At 39.1% G+C, this 22,851-nt stretch overlaps 1 protein-coding gene across 1 annotated transcript in view; it reads left to right on the plus strand.

Annotated features, from left to right (window-relative positions):
* pitpnb (phosphatidylinositol transfer protein, beta) overlaps positions 1-21,140 on the plus strand; it is a 75,583-nt gene extending 54,443 nt beyond the window's left edge. The window contains exons 9-11 of the mRNA XM_015366238.2: positions 8,983-9,093; positions 10,268-10,390; positions 18,442-21,140. Of these exons, the coding sequence (XP_015221724.1) occupies positions 8,983-9,093; positions 10,268-10,390; positions 18,442-18,492 (285 nt within the window). The 3' untranslated portion in view covers positions 18,493-21,140. The remainder of the gene's footprint in view (positions 1-8,982; positions 9,094-10,267; positions 10,391-18,441) is intronic.
* Positions 21,141-22,851: the final 1,711 nt, after the last annotated feature.

Raw genomic sequence — 22,851 nt, forward strand, 5'->3', positions numbered from 1 at the left:
GAATTGTAACCAGTGTGCCCTAATTGTTTAAGTTTCCCCATTTATTTTGCACCGTTGGTCATGTCCTAAAACACACATTAGCCGCCATTCCTTGTTTATGTGTGCTTTTATTAGATACGTGATCTTATACGTTAGCTTTGCACACAAAACTATCAAGTCATAATTATTGCTTCCCCAATATATACTATGAAACTTAGCTGAATTTATGATAAAATGTTAAGTTACCAATAAGTTACACAAATCTCAAAACAGCAATGTTCTAATGTTTTTGTCAGATAATGATCAGTTAACAGAAAATCCTTACATGCTTTATGTAGGTTGCTTTTCCGTGTTCAGTGCCACCAGCTAGATATTTGGGATTGCATTCTTATTACCTGTGTATAGCATTTGTACAAATTTAAAATTTTGGTTGCATCGTGTCAGTGTTTGAATTTGCAGTCACATTCCAGTTAGTGGGTAGCTGCAGTTTGTTTCATGTGCCCCATGAAATAGACATGCTTGTATTAAGAGAGGTGCTGGGTGTTGTGTTTTCATTGTTTTTCTTTTCCTTTATGTTGCAGCAGTTAGAAAACGACTTGCCCTCAGCAGAACAGCTGTGGGTTGTGGTTTTGGCTGAACCGTTTCCATCTTAGAGCTGTGGACAGGAAGACAGAAAGGCAGTTCTCCTCTTGTATAGTGTTAACTCTTTATTCAGGATACAATCAGGTATCAAATCAGATATGGTATTATGATATATGCAACTTTTATTGGACTTTCTCACTTGACATTTTCTGTTGAGAGAAGGAAACCGATCATACAACATTAACCTTCAATAATCTGTTACGTTTGTTTTCATATATAATCCAGATATAAACATTTAGAACCAAATGCAAAGTTTTTAACAGGTTTTGTATCTTTTTTTATTCCTCCATATGAAAAACTTTGAGTAGATAATCATGAAAAAAAAGGTTATGACAACAGAGATAAGACAGATGCTCCAAATAAAGTCACATGTGTGTTATGTAGCAGACCTGATTGAAATACATTAATATTTATATATATATAAGGTTAGTGCTTTTAAGGACAGCTTTTTATAGATATGATTTGATGGACATTGTGACTGTCCATAGAAGGGAGTTTTTTTGTATGCATATGTCTCAGGAGTTTCCCCCATTCTTAGGAAAGTTGTTCCGGTTCTCTTTTTTTCTGAGATGAAGACAATATTCACTTAACATGAAATCTTAAGTGCTCGATGGAGGTTGCTATATCATGTTCAGTGACAGTGGATTTCCAATATAAATTCCTGTATTAATCTTTGCACATCAAGATTTTAAATACCAGGTGCATTGTCTAAGTCTTTTTATATTTCATTTTCTGCTGCATTACTGACTGCTGTGTATTTAAGCAAGTTTGTTAATAGCATAAGGTTTCTTTTATAAATGATCAAGACTAAAATGGAAATATACCATCAACAAGCCTTTCATCCTAATGTATTTCTTCTTTTAAAGAGTTAAACTATTTAAAATGGGTAGAACCAAATTGATTGATTCTAAAAATGAACACTATGCGCTCAATTTTCCATTCATACCCTAATCTTAACTTCAGGTCAGATCAGCCTAATGCTAACACAAGCCTTAAGATTGTAACACCTGCCATAAGACATATTTTCTAGATACATTCGATTATGCATTCTTGTATGTAATATACTGAGCTTTTAAATATAAACTGGGTTTACATAAAGATGATAATTATCAAGAAAGGAGGTGCAGTTGAAAAGTACCGTCATGTTGTTATTCTCGTCACAATTTAATCTCATATGGTTCTCATATTCCTTCAAGTAATTGTATCTTTTATGTAGTCTGTCTAGTTTAGCTTAAATTGTGTGTTCTTCAGCCAGAGAGAGATCTAGAATTGTCCCTGAACATTTAGTTCAGGATGTTCAGGTTGCCCGTGAATCAGAGCTGGGCCAAGACAAAAAGGAGCTCTGAAACCTCCTCATACAAAGCAGTGTGTGGTTAAAGGAGTGAAAGTAAATGTGCTTCCCCATGCAGAGTGAGGCTAGGGATCATAGCGGGTGCCTCTTCAAGTAAAAAAAGTTAAAAGACTCTGCCCATAATAAACGAGCAGAGCCATGTCTCTGTGGCTAAGGATCTGCGCCTGTGGCTGGAAGGTTGCTGGTTCAAATCCCATGGCTGACAGGAATCCTACTCCGTTGGGACCGTGAGCAAGGCCCTTAACCCCAGCTGCTCCAGGGGTGCTGTTTAAACGGCTGACCCCGTGCTCAGACCTCAAGTTTCTCTCTCCCTTCCTGTGTGTCTTATGGAGAGCAAGTTGGGGTCTGCGAAAAGACAAGTTCCTAATGCAATAAACTTATATGGCCGATAAAGTGATCTTATTTTAATCTTATCCAGGGCTCTGTGATGTAAGCCCGTGGTCAAGAACGAGATTCTTACAAGCGTACTGCAGGAGGGTCTGGTGAGGGATGGTGTGCTGGCTCCGTTAGGCTGCTTACTGCTTGGCAGTCGGCATTAAACAGCAATGCAGGGGTACTAGGATGTACCACAGTAGCCTCAGAGGCTGTCTTTGGGCAGTTTTTAAATGTACACGTGAAAAGACTATCCTACCTACTTCCTACCTCCTCTTCAGTCTTTTTTTTATCAATGGAAGAGGAATCGTGTTCCCTGGCACTCAGAGGCAGTGCACACGGGTATTATATTCATTGATTTCCCTCTAGGGAAAGGAGAAAGGAATACCTCACCCAATCTCCCTCCCACCTCCAGCACAAAGAGAGGCTGCTTTTGTTAGAAGTATCGTTGACCCTCGCAAAGGGTCTCATTTCACCTTCCACCCAACAGCTTAGGAAAAAAAACTATAGACTTTTGTAACGTAAGACATTTTCAAAACCTAGGAGCTGCAGTAGTAATGGTTATCCAGTGTTTAAAAAGTAATTTACTGTCAAATGCTTCTCAAGTGCATTTCAAAGATGTACATTCAGGGGGAATAAACTGTTATTGTTTTAAAATGTAGTATTCTACCCTTATTTTAAAATTATTTTTGACTTTTTTTTTCAGTTATAATGCTTATTTTGTCCCACCTTAGGAAAACATGATTTAATTGTAAAATTGGTCTTGTACAATGCACAATACTAAATGGAATTAATTTGCCCTTTTTCTCCCTTTAAAGACGTCAATAATAAATATAGTGGTTTGTCACTTTTTTTTGTATTTTCCCCTTTCTGGGATTTGAACAGTTGGCTGTCAAGACAAGTGGAGCCCTTTAATTAACTGTGACTGCAGCATTTTTGCCAATCCTTAAGGATTGGATTTCTCTGTATGTTTTAATGGAAATGCAGTAATTGCAGGACTTGTATTTAAGCTTTGACACAGCCTCCATCAAACAACATTAAAAACTCTCCCATCCCCTACCCAATCAAAGCAAAGGTTAAATTACACAGAAGTATTTTCCAGTTTGCCAAGAGTGGTCTGCACTCTCTAATATTTCTTCACTGTCGACATAAAAGGCAAACCCAGGCCTATATGCAAGGAATGCCAGTTGCCTGGTAATGCAGCTCAACCTACAGTCAAATACACATTACTCTCTCGGTCTGTCTCCCCCCGGGCCTCTCTCCACATATCTCCCAGAAACCTGATCCTCATTGTGAAATGAAAACACGATTGGACCTTTTGAATTCCATTTAAAATAAAGAGACATGAAAAGCCAAGAAAAACAATCAGATCAGCTAACTAAAGAGTGACCTTTTGGAAATGCTGAGCACCACAACTGAGCGGGAGAAAAGCTTTTAAAGATGCTACTTATTCTCTGCAGTTTTGTGGGTCAGTGGATTAGCAATTTTAGGTCAAACCTAAGGATTTCAATCATGGCTTTTTTCAGATGGTCCTCCCGTGTTTCTGTTGCTACCAATCCTCCTGTTTTCTAATTTGCAAAAATACTTCTTCCAATATGTTTCTGGTACACCCAGACTTATGAAATCTAAAGATCAGTTCTGAGTATTGGTGTTGCCATAACACAACGGTGTTATGGAAGTACTAATTTCAATTAACATTGTGTTGTGCTTTTTGATTGAGTGTTATGACCTTATGTTCTCATGAGAACATTGTGCTATTGAAAGTAAGGTGACATAATTTGCTGCAGTAATTATGGTAAGCCTTCCTGTAGGGTAAGGATGTCTTCTCACGAAAATTGTACACTGACAGATCAACTTCAAAAGTAGTACTTAAGTTTTTTGTGTATTTCTTATTTTGTTTTTATTTAAGGAATGCTAGACAATAGTTCCTTTATTTTGATGAACAAAATGTGCCACTGTGTTTCAGAAAGGGGAGCAATTTCAACATGTCAGAAAAGAGATTGTCATTTCCCTTCAGTCAGTGTAATTGTTTTTGTCTCTAGAAAGTAATTTTTGAAACCTGAACTGAAACCATGCGTTATGAAAGCTGTGAGGTAGTAAAACTTAAGAGCAAGGCTCTCAAATTTGCACTCTTGGTGGGGTTTTAAACAGTGCTAGTTCAATTATATAAATTGTCCATTTTATTTTTCTTTATCTAATCGTGGCAAGATTTGAAATTTATCCATTTATAACTCGCATTCAAGATGTTAATCTGCATACAGTCCAGCTGCTGTCTTTTAAACCTATTGTAGTAGTTTCCACAGCGTTCTGAGTTCATCACAAGTTGGTAATTGCAAATTGGGAGGGTATTAAAAGAAAATTGGATATTTTGCAAAAAAAAATATTTGAGCTTGTTAGGGTGTGAACAAAGAAAAGCAAAATCAAGGATAGTTTTAAAAATGCAGTGATTTATTGTTCTGTAGTTTCCTGGATTGTCATACAAGGTTAATTGTTTTACCGTTACCGAATAAGTGAAGAAAGTTTTGCACTCTAGGTGTCTGATTAGGAAGACACTTGAATGACTTCCAGCAAGCAGTAGTCTGGATACCCAGGATTCTCGCTTTGGGGGCAGGACAGTAGTGAGCTCCAGGTCTCAAGGGCCAAAGGGGGAGGCATGGGATTTTCTCCAGCTGTCTTTAACAGTTGAGGAATATTAACAGTATATAGACAGTGTTGCCTAATTCCAGCGCAAGCAATCTGCAGTGCCTATACACTAAAGAGATGGGGCCCCATTTTTACCCCGAGATGATTTTGTGGCATAAGAATGAACCGGTTTCTGTCATCCAGCTGCCTCTGAAGCCCAGTTTTGTTTTTTGTTGAAACGTGCAAAGTGTTACCTGAGAAGCAGGGTTATGCTAAGAATGCTTTTGTTGGCCTTCTATTACCTCAGGCTAAGCAGACAACACTTAGGGGATGTGAGATAAATGTCAGATGAAGATTGTTTTCTTTAAATGAGGATAATTTTTTATATTGGCAGGTATTATATTCCTATCTGCTGTTAAATTGCCAGTTTTGGAGTTTGCCGCGTGAATCACTGAGAGAATGAGAACCAGCAGCTACGCTCTGTGCATCTCTAGGAATGCCACAGGCTTCTCCATGCCTTACAGGAGTGTACGTTTTAAATACAGGAGAGGAGATTCATTCCTTTCTTGCATGTGGTCCACAAGTAGCAAGATCCATGTTTCAGTTGAAGAACATAAGAAAAGCTGTGAACAAGAAGAGGCTGATGTGCCCTTCTAGCTTGTTTGGTTACTAGAAGAAGGCATCTCATCTAGCCAATTCTAGAAGGAAGCTTCTATTGGAAATCCGGACACCCGCAGTGCTCTGCATAAACAAAATGCCTTCTGTATTCAATTTTAAGCGCACTGCCCTTCTTTGGTTTGTTTCCATGTGGAATCCGGAGGAATCCAATGGGTTGAATTTGTCAGTGCCTTTTTTGAATTTATGCATACTCTCTGAGAATAACGTCAACTATCAACTCTGAAGTTGTCTTTCAGAGAAGCGGAGTGGTCCTAAGACACCCACCGTGCTTGAAGAGGGTTTTCCTTTCATAATTTTAGCTCTTTTTCAGACATTTTGGGTTGAAAGTGCTAAAAAAAGTAAAGTGAAGGCATCAAAGCAGACAGTTATCTCTGTGAGTTTACTCCTTACAAGAGTGTTTAACATGATAAATACAACCATGCATTTCCCCTGCATATTTCAGTCAGTATGTTTTTTGTTTCTTTTTTGTCTTAAAAAGAGCATAGTACTGAAATTAGCATTCTTAGATTTATGCCTGTACTTGAATTAGGTCCCCTCTTGAACTACTGTGTTCAGCACTTAAAAGATTTTATTTATCTTGTTATTGTAGGATGATTTCAGCTTCCTTTAAGCCCACGAATGAACCTGGTTGCTTTTCTTTAAACTGTTTCCATGGCAGCAACATCTTTTTTATAATGTATTTTCAACTCTATACATAATATTCTAAATGGGGTCTTCCAACTATATTGTACAATTTAATGGTGTTTTTTGTCTTATGTGTTCTTTTTTTACTTCCCCACATTGTCTAGATGTAAATGTCAACAAATCATTTTTATGACTTCTTTGCACTCAGTGTTTCCCATGGTACATCTGTTTTTGTTACCTGAATATGATGCACTGTACTTCTGTATCTTAAATGTCTTTGTATTTGCCTATTTGTCTTTCTGAACAATACTCCACTGTGCCTTTATAGAAACAAATCCAGTAATACTTGACAAGCATATTAATGCTATTATAATATTATACACAGATGTTTGTGCTGGGTGTTTTTTACAGTATATGTGTATGTATGCTTTTTATTGTTCACTGCTTCTGGTTATTTTGCTTCCACTTTTAATCACATGAGTTGTCTGTGTGGTTTACACCTGTCAGAGCAAATCAAGATGGTTTGGGATTGGAAGTGGTTAGCCCTTGGGTTTAACCTGCATTTAGCAAGACAGGAATAATTTCTTTTATTTTTGTCAGACATTTTGTCTGGAAGTTAAATCCTGCAGATTCCTGCTGTATTCGCTCCAAAGTTATAAGGTACGACCACTTCACCATCCTATGCTCTAAGAATAGCTCCTCTCTGGATTGTACAGGGACAGTCTTTGCGAGCAGGCATGGAAGACACTGGAGTGACCTCCTGAATACCTCCTTCCTCTGTCGTGTCATTTTTATACCAGCAAGAGATGCAGCTGTGTCCCCGCTGTGCGAGTTCAAAACTGCTCGCAGCTGGCCGAAGCAATGGGAAACGGATGGCTGTTTGGTTCTTTGTTTCCGTTTTCCTGCCACAAACATGTGAAAAAGAGCACAAAATTCAGTACCTTATGTTAAAAGTTAGCACTCTGTAGATTACCGCAACAACAGAGGATTGAAGCTTTTTAAATCTGAGGGATTCTTTTACCCTCTTTGTCTTTTCCCACAGTTATTCCCTAATGTCCAAGAAATTTTGATTTTTTTTTTTCTGGACCACCTCTGCTCAATTTTTGCCAAAGAAACAACAGCCATTAGAGTAGAAAGCACCATTGTACTCTCTTCAGTCCTGTTTATTTAAATTTAGACCCAGAGATCTTAGTAGAAACCTGTTCAACAAATTTGTTTTGTTAGCTTCCTCCAAGCATGCCTGGTTATTTTGTAATCCCGTTAACCTATGGATTGTTTTCTTTTTTGGAAAAATCAATCGGAAAATGTTTTTAAAAGCAGAACATAATTGCACAAAGAAAAGCAAGCCATTCGGCAAAAAGTAGCTAACCAGAAAGGAAAACCACAGTGGGGAAAAAAAACATATCTCTACACAGGCACATGCTGGTCTAACTCGGGCAACGTTGGAGGAAGAATATCATCACCCTAAACTGTCTCTTCTCATCTGTGTTGGCTGTACCCTGCAAGGACTTAACTGCTGCTGTGTAGCAGGGCGGCAGCTGCAGGGAGCAGATCACACAGACAAGTTCACTTCACGTCTCAGTGCAGTGCCTCACTTGCCTAAAGAGGTCACGTCATTTTTTCCCTTTTTTTTGAGAAAGCCAAGACTTGGCTTCACGATTTTTTTTTCTGCTGCTGTTTTTTTTTTCTTTTCCCTTCTCAAGGCAAGCAGTACGGTGGGAAACTGACAGCCTGGACTGGAGCCTCAAGCTGACAAAGCAAACAGGCCCAAACCACCCCCAATCCCTGCCCGCCCCCTGCTTCCAAGACCCCCTCTCTTAACATGAACGATTACGCCATTGGTTTTACAACAGGAGAGAGAGGACGGCGAGCACTCAGTGCGCTTCTGAGATGAATTGTCTGTGCCTGCGCTGTGTGCAGAATTTTGACTGATTGAATCTGATCACAAACCATTTTCTGACTTTCTGTAGCTGAGGTTTATGCCTTAAATATTAAATTCGAATTTAATATTTAATATTTAAATTTAGATTTAATATCAATTCAAAAACAAAATGTTTGCCGTCTTAACTTGGAGCTTTGATTGACGTTTACAGGTTTCATATGACAAGGAACATGGACATAGGTGGCTCTCTTAGTAAAATCAAAGTCTAAATGAGCCTATAGTCCAGAAACCTTTCTCTCTGTTTACTCGTAATGTTTTTAGGAATTATTGAGATTATAGCCATATGGGTAATTTAAGATGTTTAAAAATCACATAGATATTTGTATTTTGGTGAGAAAGAGAGAAGAGTTGCTCTTTGTGTGTCCGTACAGGTGTTCATTTACATGTGTGTTTTAGTGCAGATTTGTGTTGGTACTTTTTGGTTATTTTATTAAATACAATTATTCACTAATGTGGATTACATAATATTTTATTTATAATTTTGCTCGCTAGTAGAATTCGGCTAACCAAAGGTACAGGGTGCAAATACCTACTGTATGTAACTGTCCTCTAAACCTTTGCAATAAAGGTATACAAATTTAGTCTTTTTTTATTTCTCACCTTCTCGTGATTTATTTCCATTTCAGTGCAGTGAACCCTGATAGATTCTTGTGGAACAGTGGTGAGCTGCTCTCCTCCCGGAGGTGTGGGGCTAGAGCGCTGGTCTGTGGCTGCACCAGCAGCAGGACTCGCCACAGGGGCCACTGACGTTCTTCCCTCCCTCTACCAACAGAAGGAGCTCGTCGCTAACCCAGACTGCCCCCGCATGTGCGCCTACAAACTGGTGACCGTCAAGTTCAAGTGGTGGGGACTGCAGAACAAAATAGAGAACTTCATTCACAAAGTAAGGATGTTTTCCTTTTCTGTGGTTTTATCTTTCTCTTTTTTTGTTCTTGGGTTTCCTTCCCAGCTCACATCGCCCATTACACTGATTCCTGATCCAGTCAGGAGTCATTCAAGTTGTAAACCAGTGACCCCTTTTTTTTTGTTTTACAAAAAACCCTAACTGGGAAGTATAGAAGATGCAGGGGATGAATTCTTAACTGTAAAAGTGGAGCTTCACCATCAAATTAAATTGCAAGATAGGCTATACCTTGAAAATATTTAGCATAGTTTTTAATTTGATATAGTTTTGTGTGGAGAATTAATGGGTTTCTTGAGTTATTAAAATAAAATTGTTTAGTGTTGACCCCTTCTAGAGTGGTGTTAGTGTATCACATAATGTAGTACTGTTAAGTGAAATTAAGTTTTGGCACAATAAAACGTAGCATCTGTGCTGAACCCTTAAGGCACGGGCCATGGACAAGAATAGTGCTCTTTAACCTAAAACAATCATTGCCTTCAATACAAGGAGGGCACAGTCAGTTCCACTGTACTGTTACAGAGTTTTCAAACTTTATTACAAAAAGCTCATACTTGGTTCACTGAGTAAGACACACTTGGACTGCACCAACTCAGACCACTATTTTTACCACTTCAAACATGCTATTTCAGTGTGCTTGTAGATTCACCTTTATATCTTGCAGCCTACAGCTTGCTGCTGTGCTGCCCATTACAGATGATCAAATCACAATTGCCTGCAACAGAAATCATGTTAAGGTATCCAATTTTGATATGCTTTAGACTTGTTGCATTTAACTGTTTTGCAGTTTTCAGTCATTCTTTTAAATGCCCTGTACAGCATTTAACAAATACTGAGTTAATTGTGCATGTACAGTATGTGTTATTGATTTCAATTTTTAATTGAACCATGATCTCATTGGTCTGTAAAACCAAATGCAAAAGGATTGCAGAAGTTCAGAGTGGAAAAAGTCCTCCTGGTCAGACAGGTATCGCACCCCTGCAATAAATATAAGGTGTACCTTAGAACTGCATCCTCCAGCATGTCAGATTATGACTTTCTAACCACGGGGCTCTTCCGCAAAATTACAGCAGCTCCCCGAGATTCACACCCACGTTGTTCTAAAGGTGATGCCTTCCTTTGATGTTCTAATCGAAGGTGCATCTTGTCCTTACAGCAAGAGAAGAGGATTTTCACTAACTTCCATCGTCAGCTCTTCTGCTGGATCGACCGATGGGTGGAGCTGACAATGGAGGATATCCGGAGGATGGAGGACGAGACACAGAAAGAGTTGGAGGAGGTATGAATGTGCATGTGCCTTTCCTTAGCTCTCTAAGTAGCGCTTACCAGACTAAGCAGAGTAGCGCTCTTGCCCTGGTGTCAGTTAGACAAGTTTTCCAAGCAAATCTCAGCCCCACTCAGTCTACACCATCTGTTTCTTGCTTTGTGTATAAACACACAAATTAGAAACGGCAGCAGTGTGTGCGTACTTTTTGTTTCTTTTGCATTGTGTTCATGCAAAAGGAGGATTTGGGGATTGTGTTCATGGTAAAAGAGGATTTCAGAATTTTGCAATAGTTTAGAAATTAGTATTAATATTTGTTTAACTGGCAGATGAATGTGCACAAAAACTCCATCTGAGCATATTCCTCTGTTCCCTTTTGTATTTGAGTTGCATATGCTCTGAAGATGTGTTTACATAAACCATTATGTCCAAGATTTCTTCTTTCCTGATTGGAGATTTCTTCTCAACCACTGAAACAGGCTTTAAACACACTCCTCAAGATTATTGCGCAAAGCCGAACATTTTGGTGCACATACATAATGATACTCCTCGAAATATTGTACATGCAGATGAGAGCAGGTTCCAGACACCCTCAAAAAGGCTCTTTAAATTTTCCACTGACCAGATTTTGTCATTAATCGTGGATCATGGATTAATCATGAGGTCATTTTGAAAACTTAATTTTACATTAGACCACTGACAAAAGTATATATAATTAGCAGTAAGCTAAAAAATCGACTATGATTTTCTTAGTTTCATATCCCTAGACTGAGGGCTTAACAGGTCTTCTATCAATCAAATATGTATATACATTTAACTGTATTTCCTTTTTTTCTTATCCCATGTTGATTTTTACACTTTGGCATCCTCTGGTGCTCAGAAGGTGTAGTTGTATAAATGGTATACAAATACACTTGTCTTTGCAAATCATGTCAGTCAATTAAACACCATCACTGCAACTGAGAGAGGAGGTATTGATGCACTGTTAGCAACAGAGTGGTATTAACAGTAAAGTAAGAGCTCACTTACCTGTTAAGAGAGGCATTTGTAGAAATCAAAACTGAGCAACAATCCTTGGAATTGCAAAACCAGCACAGAATATTACAACATGAATAAGAAACATATCTTGCACTGTTTATTTATGAGCAGTTCATCTAGACACTAATATTCCGAGTGGAAAACACAAATGAGGTTCAAACTCCACACATAAAAGAGCATTACACAAGGCAAAAAACAGCACATGATTCAAATCTGCTACACCCTTTTCCAACATCTTTTTTTATTTTTAATATGCCCATTATTTGACACACATTTCCTGTCACTAATCTTTTTAATTGATACTGAATCAATTACAACACCTTGAAGAGTAAGAAACTGTGTGCTTGTATTCGTTAGTCCATGATCATGTATTAAGATAATAATGCAAGCAAAAACAATAAGGATAAACAATAAACAATAAGTAAAGGGGAGCAATAGTCATCTTTGTTCCATGTTGTGTACATGCAGTGTCATGCTAAATTCAGACTCACATAATATAAACACCAGATGTACTGAATAATGTGCATTTATATAAAATCTTAATCAATATTTCACATTATATTCAGCAATAATGCACTAACATGCTATGAAATTCGTCATGAATGACTCTCATTCTTGTCGGTTCCCAAATAGTTCTCATTTTGTAGAGTACTATTAAGCTGGACAAAATGCATTTGTTCCCTTTTACCGGAAATTATATTTGAACGTCTTGCTTATGTCGCAGAGGTAAATGTGCCGCTCATCTGCTACGGATGTCACCACGCAATGGGGAAGGACATTTACAGAGATTATTTAGAGCTAAAGTAGAAAAAAACAGCAGGTTGTATTGGAAGCAAGTTTCACATTAGATGACATGATTCGAGAATTCCTTTCCAGTGCTTTATAATAGCATGGTTTTCAAACCACAGCCTATAGCTTTGCATAATGTCTACCGGTGAAGCAGAAAATATATATTTCTAAAAATAAGATAAAAATATGATCTGTTTGTTTTGACTGATAAAAATATGCAGCTCATAAAACCTGAAATGGCTGGGTAGAGTCTGAGGACAGCCCTAGCTGAACCTGTCATAGACAAAAATAATAGATGTAACTTTAAAGTTTTGGGAATCACAGTAACATGTGTTTCTCTTTTATTGTTTGGAAGCTTAGAACTTGTGGAACATAATACTTTTTTTACTATATAAACTCCCGGTTGCATTTCAGTTTTGGTCAAAGGGTGATAAACTTGTCTGTTTTAATAAGTTAGCTTTAGGTTGTTAGACATATGAAATTAGTTTTAATTCACAAGTTACCTGTGCCTTGCATCACTTTATTTCTTCATCCCAGGTAGAGAGTGCATATCAGAAGGACTACAAATGTGTCTGTTACCTCTGTCCAAAAGGGAGATGGATATTAAATCGAATGCAGTTACAGTAGACCTAATCTGTCATGTTTCTGCTGTTACCTTTTCAGTGGGAGGGTGTCAAATAGCAAATAGTGTGTGTTTTATAATATAGTTCGCAAGGCTAATTACAGTTGTGCTATGTACGGTTAAGGGAAAATAACATTTTAAGAGAACAAATTTTATGGCCCAAGTGGTTTATTCCAGTTTAATATGTGGAAAAATAAGCACTGGAAAGGGATACACCTGTTTATAAAGATGGCTTATGAGGACAGAAGGAAGCCCTGGTCAGACCACTACAGTTAACCGTTTTACTAGGAATATCAAAAATAGAGAGGAATGCTCGACAGAATTTCACACGGAATATCCAGGGATAAATTGTTTCTCTTTAGTTCAGTGATGTTTGTATCACTTGTGATTAGGATATTATTTTAATTCATTAATACAAGTCATTTCCCAGAGATGAAAAGCTGACCTTGTGTACGGAGTCATGTTTGCAATTGCAGGATTGCAGATCAAGATGAGGAAACTGTCCACATTTTCACTTTAGATTTAGATTACAATGGACGGTATGATTCAAATCTGAAATCCCACTATTGGCTGGGTTTTCTCACGCCAGCCACTTGTTTTGGAGTGGGTGGGACCAGTTCCTTCCCCTTTGCGTGGTTCTGATGGTAATGTCTACTAACCCATGAACAAGCAGAGCTCGTCGAACGCCGCAGGACTCCCCGACAGTCCCACCAGGCCTCCTCATGCAATTGCTCGTGTGTCCCTTACTAACCCGCCCAAGTCCACGAAGGCCCTCGATTGCCTGTTGATCCTTTTATTTTACATCTAGATGCGTATGAGGGGTTCTGTGCGAGGCACGTCGGCAGCGGATTGATTAGCAGATCCCTCTGTAGGTTCAGAGGCAGGCTGTGTAAGTGAAGTGGGGAGGTGGCCGGGGCTCTGGTGATGGGCCATTTCATTCCCAAGAGTCCTGGTTTTGGGTTATCGGAGTGCCCGGCTGCTGCACTGCTTCCATGCCTCCGCCACTGGGGTCTGCGTGTTGGCTTAAACAAAGAACGATCAAGTCGTGCGCACGCCGCGCCGTCCATCGCCCCTTCCTTATGGGACCCATGGGTAGGAGCCGGCCAGTTGTGTCGCACATCTGTCCAGGGGAACGAGTAGTTTGACTAGCGGGAACTGTTGTCAGCTGTTTTTATTCTTCACTGTGGAATGTGATAATCGTGTAGAGAAAGTTGTGAAAAGTTGGGGGGTCTCTGATCTTGATGGTCTGGCTGACAGAAGACTGTTGCCTTTAGGTACTCCGGTGGCCAGAGAAGAAAACCAGAGTGCAGCTGTGAACTAAAAAACATAATCTATATCAATCAATAACAGATGTTTTCATTAAATGTTTTCAATACTAGGTATTTGGACACGTTTATGCAAAAATATTACCGATATTACCAGCAAATAATTCTGTTGGTGTTTAAAGGACTTGAAGTGTTCGCATAGAACTTTGGCCCTTCTATGTTATGACTCATTGAATTGCTCAAGAACCCTAATAATATGATTATATTCCTAATTTAAAACATGTTTGCAAAGAAAACATTTTTTAAGTATGGTAGCTCTGAGGACTTCTGCCAGAATGCCCCAGGGGTAACACCCCAGGCTTCAGAAACCAAGCACTGATCAGATTTGCAAGCCATGGGGAAAACAATTGCAAGAAATCATGGCCAGGAGATTGTGCAGTCTTCCCCAAGCATGTTGAGAAATCTGTTGAGTTCAGTAAAGGCACTTGGAGATACTTGTGACATGTTATCTCACAACCATTGAGGTTCATTTCCAGTTTACAGTTATTCTTACTGGCAAGCTCTTAAAAGGAGTTTTAAGAGAGACATAGCCCATTATTTTATTTTTATTACTGCCTTATAAAGTGAGGATATAATGTATGTAAGTACAAATGCCTGAAGCTGTTGCTGCTGATAAATATCAAAGAGGCTGGGTTTTGGAGGGCAGATGACAAACCTCATACCTTTAGATAAATAAAAAAAAACTGACGTTTTGAATTATGTTCACCCCTTTAAAGGGAATTAATTCAAAATAAATTAATGAACTGTAATCAGTTGCAAAATTCCAAACTGTTGTTTCTGGATGATTCGTATTTTGAAGCCAAACATTGGAATTAAGTTACTTGTTGCCATCGCACAGTAGCAGGCGTTTCTGATTCTTGGTTGCTTTCAATCCTAGTCAAAACCATTGTCCCAAGAATCGAATGCTTACAAGCTTGAATAAGTCTAGCCTACTGCCTGCACAGCCCATGAAAGGTTGTGTTCAAATTTTTAAGATAACTTTTACATTACATTTTAACGTTCTTAAGGGTGATGCCTTTCATCCTTTCACCCATGAGTGATATTTTGTCAAGTATTTAATTTAGAAATACTCAAAATGTATAAATCATATTGTTCTAGAAGCTTCTGGCCTCCTGGAAATTAGGTCTTAATACAGCTTGTTGGATGAAATCCTCAAAAATGCTCAGTTTGTCTTCCACAATAACAATTTATAGTAGTAATATGCTTTTTGGTTTGTTATAGTGGCCGATAACATCCCCCAACCAGAAATATTAATTCCTTTTAATGAATAAATTACCTTTTAATTATTTGCCGCCCATAAGCTAGATTGTTCCCCACATCGTGTACAGTTCAGCTGGTTCTTTTAACCAGTGTCAAAAATTCAATTGATAGTGCATTTTAGGTAATCAGAGGTAGTTCAGACATGTATCATGTGTATAAATATTGTTTTATTGGCTTGCAGGCCCAACCGAACTTTAACCCCCCAGTGGAAACAATGGAAGCAGTGTGGCGGTGCGGCTGTTATACTCTTGAATTGTTCTCTTGACTCTCATTATGCTGATTTTTCACACTTGACACCGTCTCCACATGTGCTGCCAACCGCCGGCAGCTCTTCTCAGACAACCGTGCTGCAAAACGATTGAACTGTTTGCAATGAGTTTAATCTTGGGCTTTTTCTTCTTGCGCTAAAATGACTGCTGCTTGTTCGTATTGGATTCCAGCGAGTGTAGATTATCTCTTTTATGCTGTTGGGTGTTAAGTGCAGTGGATGAAGAAACACACCCGGACATCACTAATGTGCATTTACTGCATAAATACCGTTTTTTGACTCCAGTCCTTTCAGCTGGAGATCTTGTCCCAAAAGGAAAGCATGTTATTTAGTTCCACATTAGTCGATGGAGCATTTTAAAAACGGTACAATAAATATTAAGTATATGGTGAACATGAGATCATGGAAATATCAAGGCATTGTTTGTTCTGTGGTTTGACCTTCATTTGGAGAGGTCTTTTAGTGTTGGTGATGCAGAAGTGTTTTTTATTTTGACCACTGGCAGTTTCCATTATAGATTGCAGCTAGTGGTATACACTATATTGTAACCAGCCGTAACGGTGACCATGTAAACTATGTAACTTTCTACTATTGTAGCACAAAAGTGGCATTTTGCAAAAGTGAAAAAAATATATAAATATGCAGTATACTAATCTGTGCATAAGAAAAATAAGCCACTATGAATCACAGCAGTTGCAGTTTTGAAAGCTAAACTGGTTCATCTTGAGTCAGTCTGTGGCTGAGAGTCTTAAGTGGATTATTGCAGTTTGCCCTGGCAAGCTGAGACTGACATGAACCAACATTACCTTATTTTCTTCACAATGCTTCCTTTCATATAAGAGGGTGCAATCCAAATTAGATCCTGGACATCCTCTATCAGTTGGAAAGCTTACAGGAATTCCTTCAGGCTGGGTTTCTTCTTCTTGTTTATACTGAGGTGTTCTCACCCAAAACTGACATCAGTTGTGCTGAGCAGCACGTCATACATGTATGTCTCTGCGAGAGAAACAGACACATTTTGATCTTTTTCAACTCCCAGTAAGACATAGTCTCCATCTTCCACTCACCGGGGCTTTTTTTATTCTGCTCCTGAATACTGTATGCGTACTATTCTAAATAATGCTTTCTGTGTGAAAATATATCTAATAGCAATTATCCAAAGAGATTTTTTATGCTATTATTTCCCATCTCCTCTGCTAATAACAGTCATTAAAAAGGGCTATTTTGGGAACTTTTTTGTCAAATTTGCTTGTGAAATTGTGTCTTGTTGCTTCAGGCAATTTGCTATGCCATACAGTATATGACACATTTAATTCTGGCCTCCTGTTATTTTTGAGAGAAGGCATGGCATTAATGCATTAAGCAGCGGATGTCAAAAATAATGGGAGTGTAATCCCACTCACTTGTTTTTAGCTTATTTTTTAAAGATGCTTTCCTAAGAAGCCCAAGGGTAGCTTGTCCCTGTCCAGGGTGCCTAGGCTTGCATGTCACGCTTACAAGTGGGGGGTCTTCAAGACGCACGTAATGGGTGTCGCTCGGAAATTTTGAGGCTTCAAGCCATCTCGTCGCTGGCAGGAGCCTGGTATTGCTTGTGTTTAACAATAGGAAAAAAAAGCCCAAGATTGTACAAACGAGACTCATTAGCATACAAATGGAATTCTGCACTTGAAAAGAGCCTGCTCTGTGAGAGAGAGTCCTGCCTGTACTGGAGCAAGCTGGGGGGGTTCTTTAACCATTTTTGAGAATATTACAGTGGAATACACTGGGCTGAACAGCTCTGGAGATGCTGGCGATTTGAGGTGATGTAATAAAAGTAGTGGTACATGCGTGTACTCAAGGGGATGTATTTGATACCCCCTGGTATAAGTTTTGTGACCATTCCTTCTTCATATTATCGTGGCTTTATAGAAACACCATGGTGGCAAACATTTCAGTTTTTAACACAGTGTGATAATAGGAGGAATAGAAGCCTAACATTTCTTAAATCCAATAATGACTCTTATTTATAAAATGTTTGTTTGTTAAATCCTTAATTTAGGACATACTTTCAGTTGTTTACAGTAAATCATTATTTTAATGGTGGTAACTAAATGGGGAAATAAAGTGATTTCTTAATTCTGCAAAGGAATTATTCTGAAGAGTTTCAACTGAGCAAGTTTAGTGCAGTTTTGGAACTGCAAATTACATTTAAAATTTACTTCAGTCTTCTCGCAAACATAGGATTATTTTTTATATATATTCACCTTAAGGTTAACAGCCTTTCAGTTCCTTTTGCTAGGTCTCACAAAATGAACATTTCAACTGAAAGACCTGTATTTAATTTTACAGCCCTCTCACTTATGACATATTGCAGCTATATCCCCTTATTGGCAAACCTTTTCACACGGCTAGGAGGTCTTTTACTTTGAGAGACATGCTTGGGATAAGATTTATCCGCGGAGAAGCAGTATAATCAGGTTGCTGGACTATGTGATTCCTTCTCATCCCAAATGTTAGTTTACAAATCAGGGAGTCGTAGTAAATTGGAACGTCGAATTGGTGTGCCATACATAAAAATGACATAAAAGGGGAATAAGTTGTCTGTTTTTGACATTTATTCTTGTATTTAGGTTTGATGGGGAAAGTTTCATTCGCTCTCAGTGACAGGCCGGCTCTTTTCTTGCAGGTGGAGAATGTTGTTGGAAATGCTCATGCTGCAACTTGAATTCATGACGATCTCACCCCACTTTTCTCTGCTCTTTTTTTTTTCTCTTCTTCCCCACAGCTTCGTAAACAAGGTCAAGTCCGGGGCACCAGTGCTGCGAACGACGAATGAGTCAATACAATACATCACCACCACCATCAAACAGCCACATCCAATTCCTAGCAGCATTTCCGTTTTCTCACCTGACCGGGGTTTCTTACAGCTGGTCGGCAGTACTGTACCTGACCTCTGCAAGACTGCAAAACAGCTACTGACAAAATGAAAATTAGACCTTTGCTGGGCGAAAAAGAAAGATTTGCATATTACAAAAAGAAGAAAAACGTATACCAGTACTCGGGGCTGCATTTTAAAAATGGCTACAAGAAAAAATAAGTCCCGGTTTACACGTTTGTAATTGTACACTATTTTCCAAACAAGGCACCGGTCTGATTTCATCTTTGGCAGGTTTTGGACCAATTTTCTTTTTCTGTCTGAGGTTTTATTTTGTGTTAAGTCTGCTGTATTGGCTGGTGTCAGTTTTTCCATAGTTTTTCTTTCCGTAAAGAAATATATATATATATAATTCTTCCCTCTACATTCTCACCCCTATTCTGGCTGCCCAGGACCCCCTCTGAATCTGTTTTCTTTGAAATACTATATTTTGATTTTAGAACACTTTATTTTTAAAAAAAAAAAGGTTTCCCCTTTCTTCTGCTTGCTGCTTTTTGAGGCATTCCGCCTACCGGATGGACGCGAAGTGCATGCGTGCTGGAGATGGTAGATGATATGGCTGTCCTGTACCCCTTCAGATCTCTCCTCTTGCTCTACAGCAGGACAGAGGCGAGGAGGCTGGGGCAGCGACCACTCTTCAGCAGTTCTGAGCGTGCGTGGCCATTGGGGGGGGGTCCTCTAACAGATCGCAGATGCCTCACGGGTCTCGCCTTTTAATTTCTCTAAAACGGGGGGGCGCCTGCGCTCCGATTTCCCCTTCTAAACAAAGCTGGAATTTATTGCAAGCCCTGACCTTCTCGAGCATGCTTCAAACCTGGTTTTCCATGAGGTCTCTCAAGGAGGCATAGCTAAATTAAATTTGAAAAAAAAATTGCATAAGAATTTGTTTCTGTTGGCAACTTCAGGCATTTTTTTTGCCCCCTCTGCGTTTAAAGTTCATTACAGTTACATTTTACATATTTATTAGGGCACAAATTCAGAGTTTCCACATTTTTTGATAAAGACCCCCTAGCTCTGCAAGGCGAAGGAGATATGCCTTCTGACAGCTGTAGCCTTGCAGTGCAGGCTGCTGCTTCCTGCAGGCTGTCTTCACGGTCTGAGCAGCATGTAAATTCCACATTGTCTTATCTGCCTCCTGCCTACCTGTTGCTTTTAAATGGGATGCTATGCAATTCATCTACAGCAGCACATCGATGTTCAACTATTATGAAGGAGTAAATCCTATCTTAACCCAATCCCTTTTTTACTTGTATAACAGGAGGGCAGGGTCTGTATACTGTTACCTCACTATCAGAACAGAGCTTCTGTCAGTTTATTAAGGCACACTAATAAAGAAAGCTATATGTTCTACAGCAATCAAGACCAGTGTGTCTGAAATCTTTTTCACTTTTGCCCTTCATTAGGTTTCACAGACTTTTAGCTGTTCTTTACCTAAATGGTCACCTTTCAGTCAAGTGGATTGACAGCCATACTGCTTCGTCTGCTTGCCTGTTTTTGTGTTCTATATTTTAAAGGAATTAAGTTTGACAGTGAAATGGTCAGGAGCTATTGATTACAAAAGTCATTCTTATTGTCTGCTGGTTCTGGTAAAGAACTGGCATTCAGCCTAAGATTACCATGTTTTACATAATGTTTCTCTGGATTATCAAACACACAAAGCTGGCTAGTCGAGTAATAAAGGGATTTATACAAGAATGTCTGTGTGTATATTCCAGCATTTTAGATTAAGTGCCGTTTCCTCAGTTAACTTTTTGTTAGTGATGTGGTAGTGCTTTGGAGAGATCATGATGAGTTAAAACCGAAAATGTTTGGAGTTTTATACTAAATTATTGTGACATTTTCTCAGTAAACAGCTGAGTTACTAAGGGGCAAAACAAGCCTACCAAAAAAAAATCAGTACCCAGAATTTAACATTTTCAGTTTTTTCTGAATCTTGGACCATCTCTTTCATATTAAATCATCTCGGTTTTGTGCATAGAAATGTTCAAAAACATGCTGCCTTTCTGTTGTGTGGCTGCTCCGATACATTTTCAATCACTCATCCATGTATCTCCGTATCTGGGTATTTGGTGGAGCTATCAACAGTGAGAGGACAGTGTCACCATTTTTAAAACTATATAGAGAAATCTTGTAGATTTGAGGGACTTCGGTCTGATCCACGTCAGAACCTTGTATGATGGCATTAGTCCCAAGAAGAATATATTTGCATTTATTGTGCTCACTGACAAAGTGGAGTTTACTTTCTGTACAGCAGCATTATTATTGAAAGGTTGGGGGGGGGGCAGGAGGGGTGTAAGAATGAAAAATGTACAGTATAATCATGATTAAACAAACTTTACTTGCAAAATTGACTACTGTTAATTTTTCTGAAAGATGGATACTTTTAAATGTCTCTTATTTTCTGATCATCTGTTAAAAATTCAGGGGAAATTGTAGTGAATGTAAAAGGTTATACTTTTTTGTTCTTTTGGTAGCTTATGAGCTGCAAAAGATCTAGACAATGGAACTAAGCTGAATATCTAATAAATTTCAACACAAAGTATGCATGGTCCTTGACTCTGCTTGAATATGTTCTATGTTCTTTAACTCAGACTGCCCTCATACAGTCAATGGACTGTAAACTGCAAGCAATTGTGTGTATTTGCCCCCCTTTTTCCTTTTAACTAAATTGTTTCCAAGCTTCACACAATTATATATGGGTCACCTTGAGACTGTGCATGACTAGCAGTGCCATTTCCAAATGTGAAAAAATTTCACAGAGGATTTCCAAGTCTGTGAACAGCAGTAGCTTGCTTCATCACCAGCAGATTGAGCCAGTCGTCACAAACACACCCTAACTGGTTTAATGTAAGCCCTCACAGGTAAATGGACTCCCCCTTTGGCAGGTAACACATGGCTTTCTCATGGTGCAAAAGTCCAACTTCCATCCCTGCCTAGAGCAACACCCAAGCACTCAGTATTATTGAAAATTGGTGGAACTAGTCACGTGGAGGTCATCCTGTGCTGTTTTACCACCATCATCTTTGGCTGAAGGCAATACCGCTAGAAAAATGGAGATGGGTTTGAGCTGCAAAGATTTCAGACCCTTGTGGAAATCAACACACGGTAGCCACTTGCTGAAGCCTATCTGGTGGGGGTTCCTAGTAATTTTATCAGCATTTTCTTTAAAAAAAGGGATTTCTAGAGAAGTCAGCACTTAAACAATATCAGCAATTACAATAAATAAAGCTAAGAGCGAGTGAATTTAGTATTGGAATCAAGGCTCAGTTTTACAGAAAGAGCTGTGGGTATGTGTAAAGGACCTTGCGATTGAAGCCACTGTTCTTTTATCTTTTTTTTTTTTTTTTTTTTAAGATTAAGGAATCAAGTCACTGTTGGCACCCACAAAAAACAAGACTGGCAAAATATCCTCGTCTTGTTTGTAACCCTTATAGCTATTATTTTCACTGTTGTCAAGGATTTGCAATTTATTTTATGTGGTCCAATGAAAATAGTATTTTCCTCAAAACAGGAAAATAATCCTCAACTAGTAGTTTGAACTTGTTGCACCCTTGGTCTGTAAAAAACCCAAACAAGCACCATCTTGCTTCAAGCATTGGAACGATGAAAAAATTGAAATGAGAAAACGTTTCATTGTTTTACCCTCATCAAGCATTTGCAAACGTGGACACTTTTTGGTGGTTAATGTACAAGAAATCCAGCCAAAAGAAGGGAAGTGATCGTCTGAAGCGCTGGTTTTGTTTAAAACATGAGCTAACGCGCTCTTGGAAGGCTGTGCGTCGCGTGAGAAAGCCGAGAAGGGGAGGCAGTGTGTGAGCGGCGTTCCGAAGTGTTGCAAGCCAGCTTGCAACGTGATGCCCTGCAGGCAAGACTTTCTGTTTAGAAACTGCATTAATAAACAGCCCGAGCTTCTCTCTCCTGGTTCCGCTCGGCCCTCTCCGCCTTGGCGAGCTGCGAGGGCCAGATGTGCCAGTGGCCACAATAAGCTCCCCGTGTCAGAACACATTACAGATCAGTGGTAGGAGGTGCTGGGAGGGGAGTTGTTAGGGGTTCAGGAAAGTTCCGATCTTGAATCTCCGGCAGGCTACTTCTCATCTGCGAGACGGCAAAGTAAACGCAGGGCAGGATCATGAGGAACTGATTTACGTTTTGTTCAACACGGCTGCTGCTTTATGGCCGCAGCATTAAGTGGTACCTTTCAAAAGTTCTCTCCCCCTACCCATAGCCACGCTCTCATGGATTGTAAATAATGTCTACAGT

Source organism: Lepisosteus oculatus, chromosome 22, assembly GCF_040954835.1.
Source record: "Lepisosteus oculatus isolate fLepOcu1 chromosome 22, fLepOcu1.hap2, whole genome shotgun sequence".
NCBI lineage: Eukaryota > Metazoa > Chordata > Actinopteri > Semionotiformes > Lepisosteidae > Lepisosteus > Lepisosteus oculatus.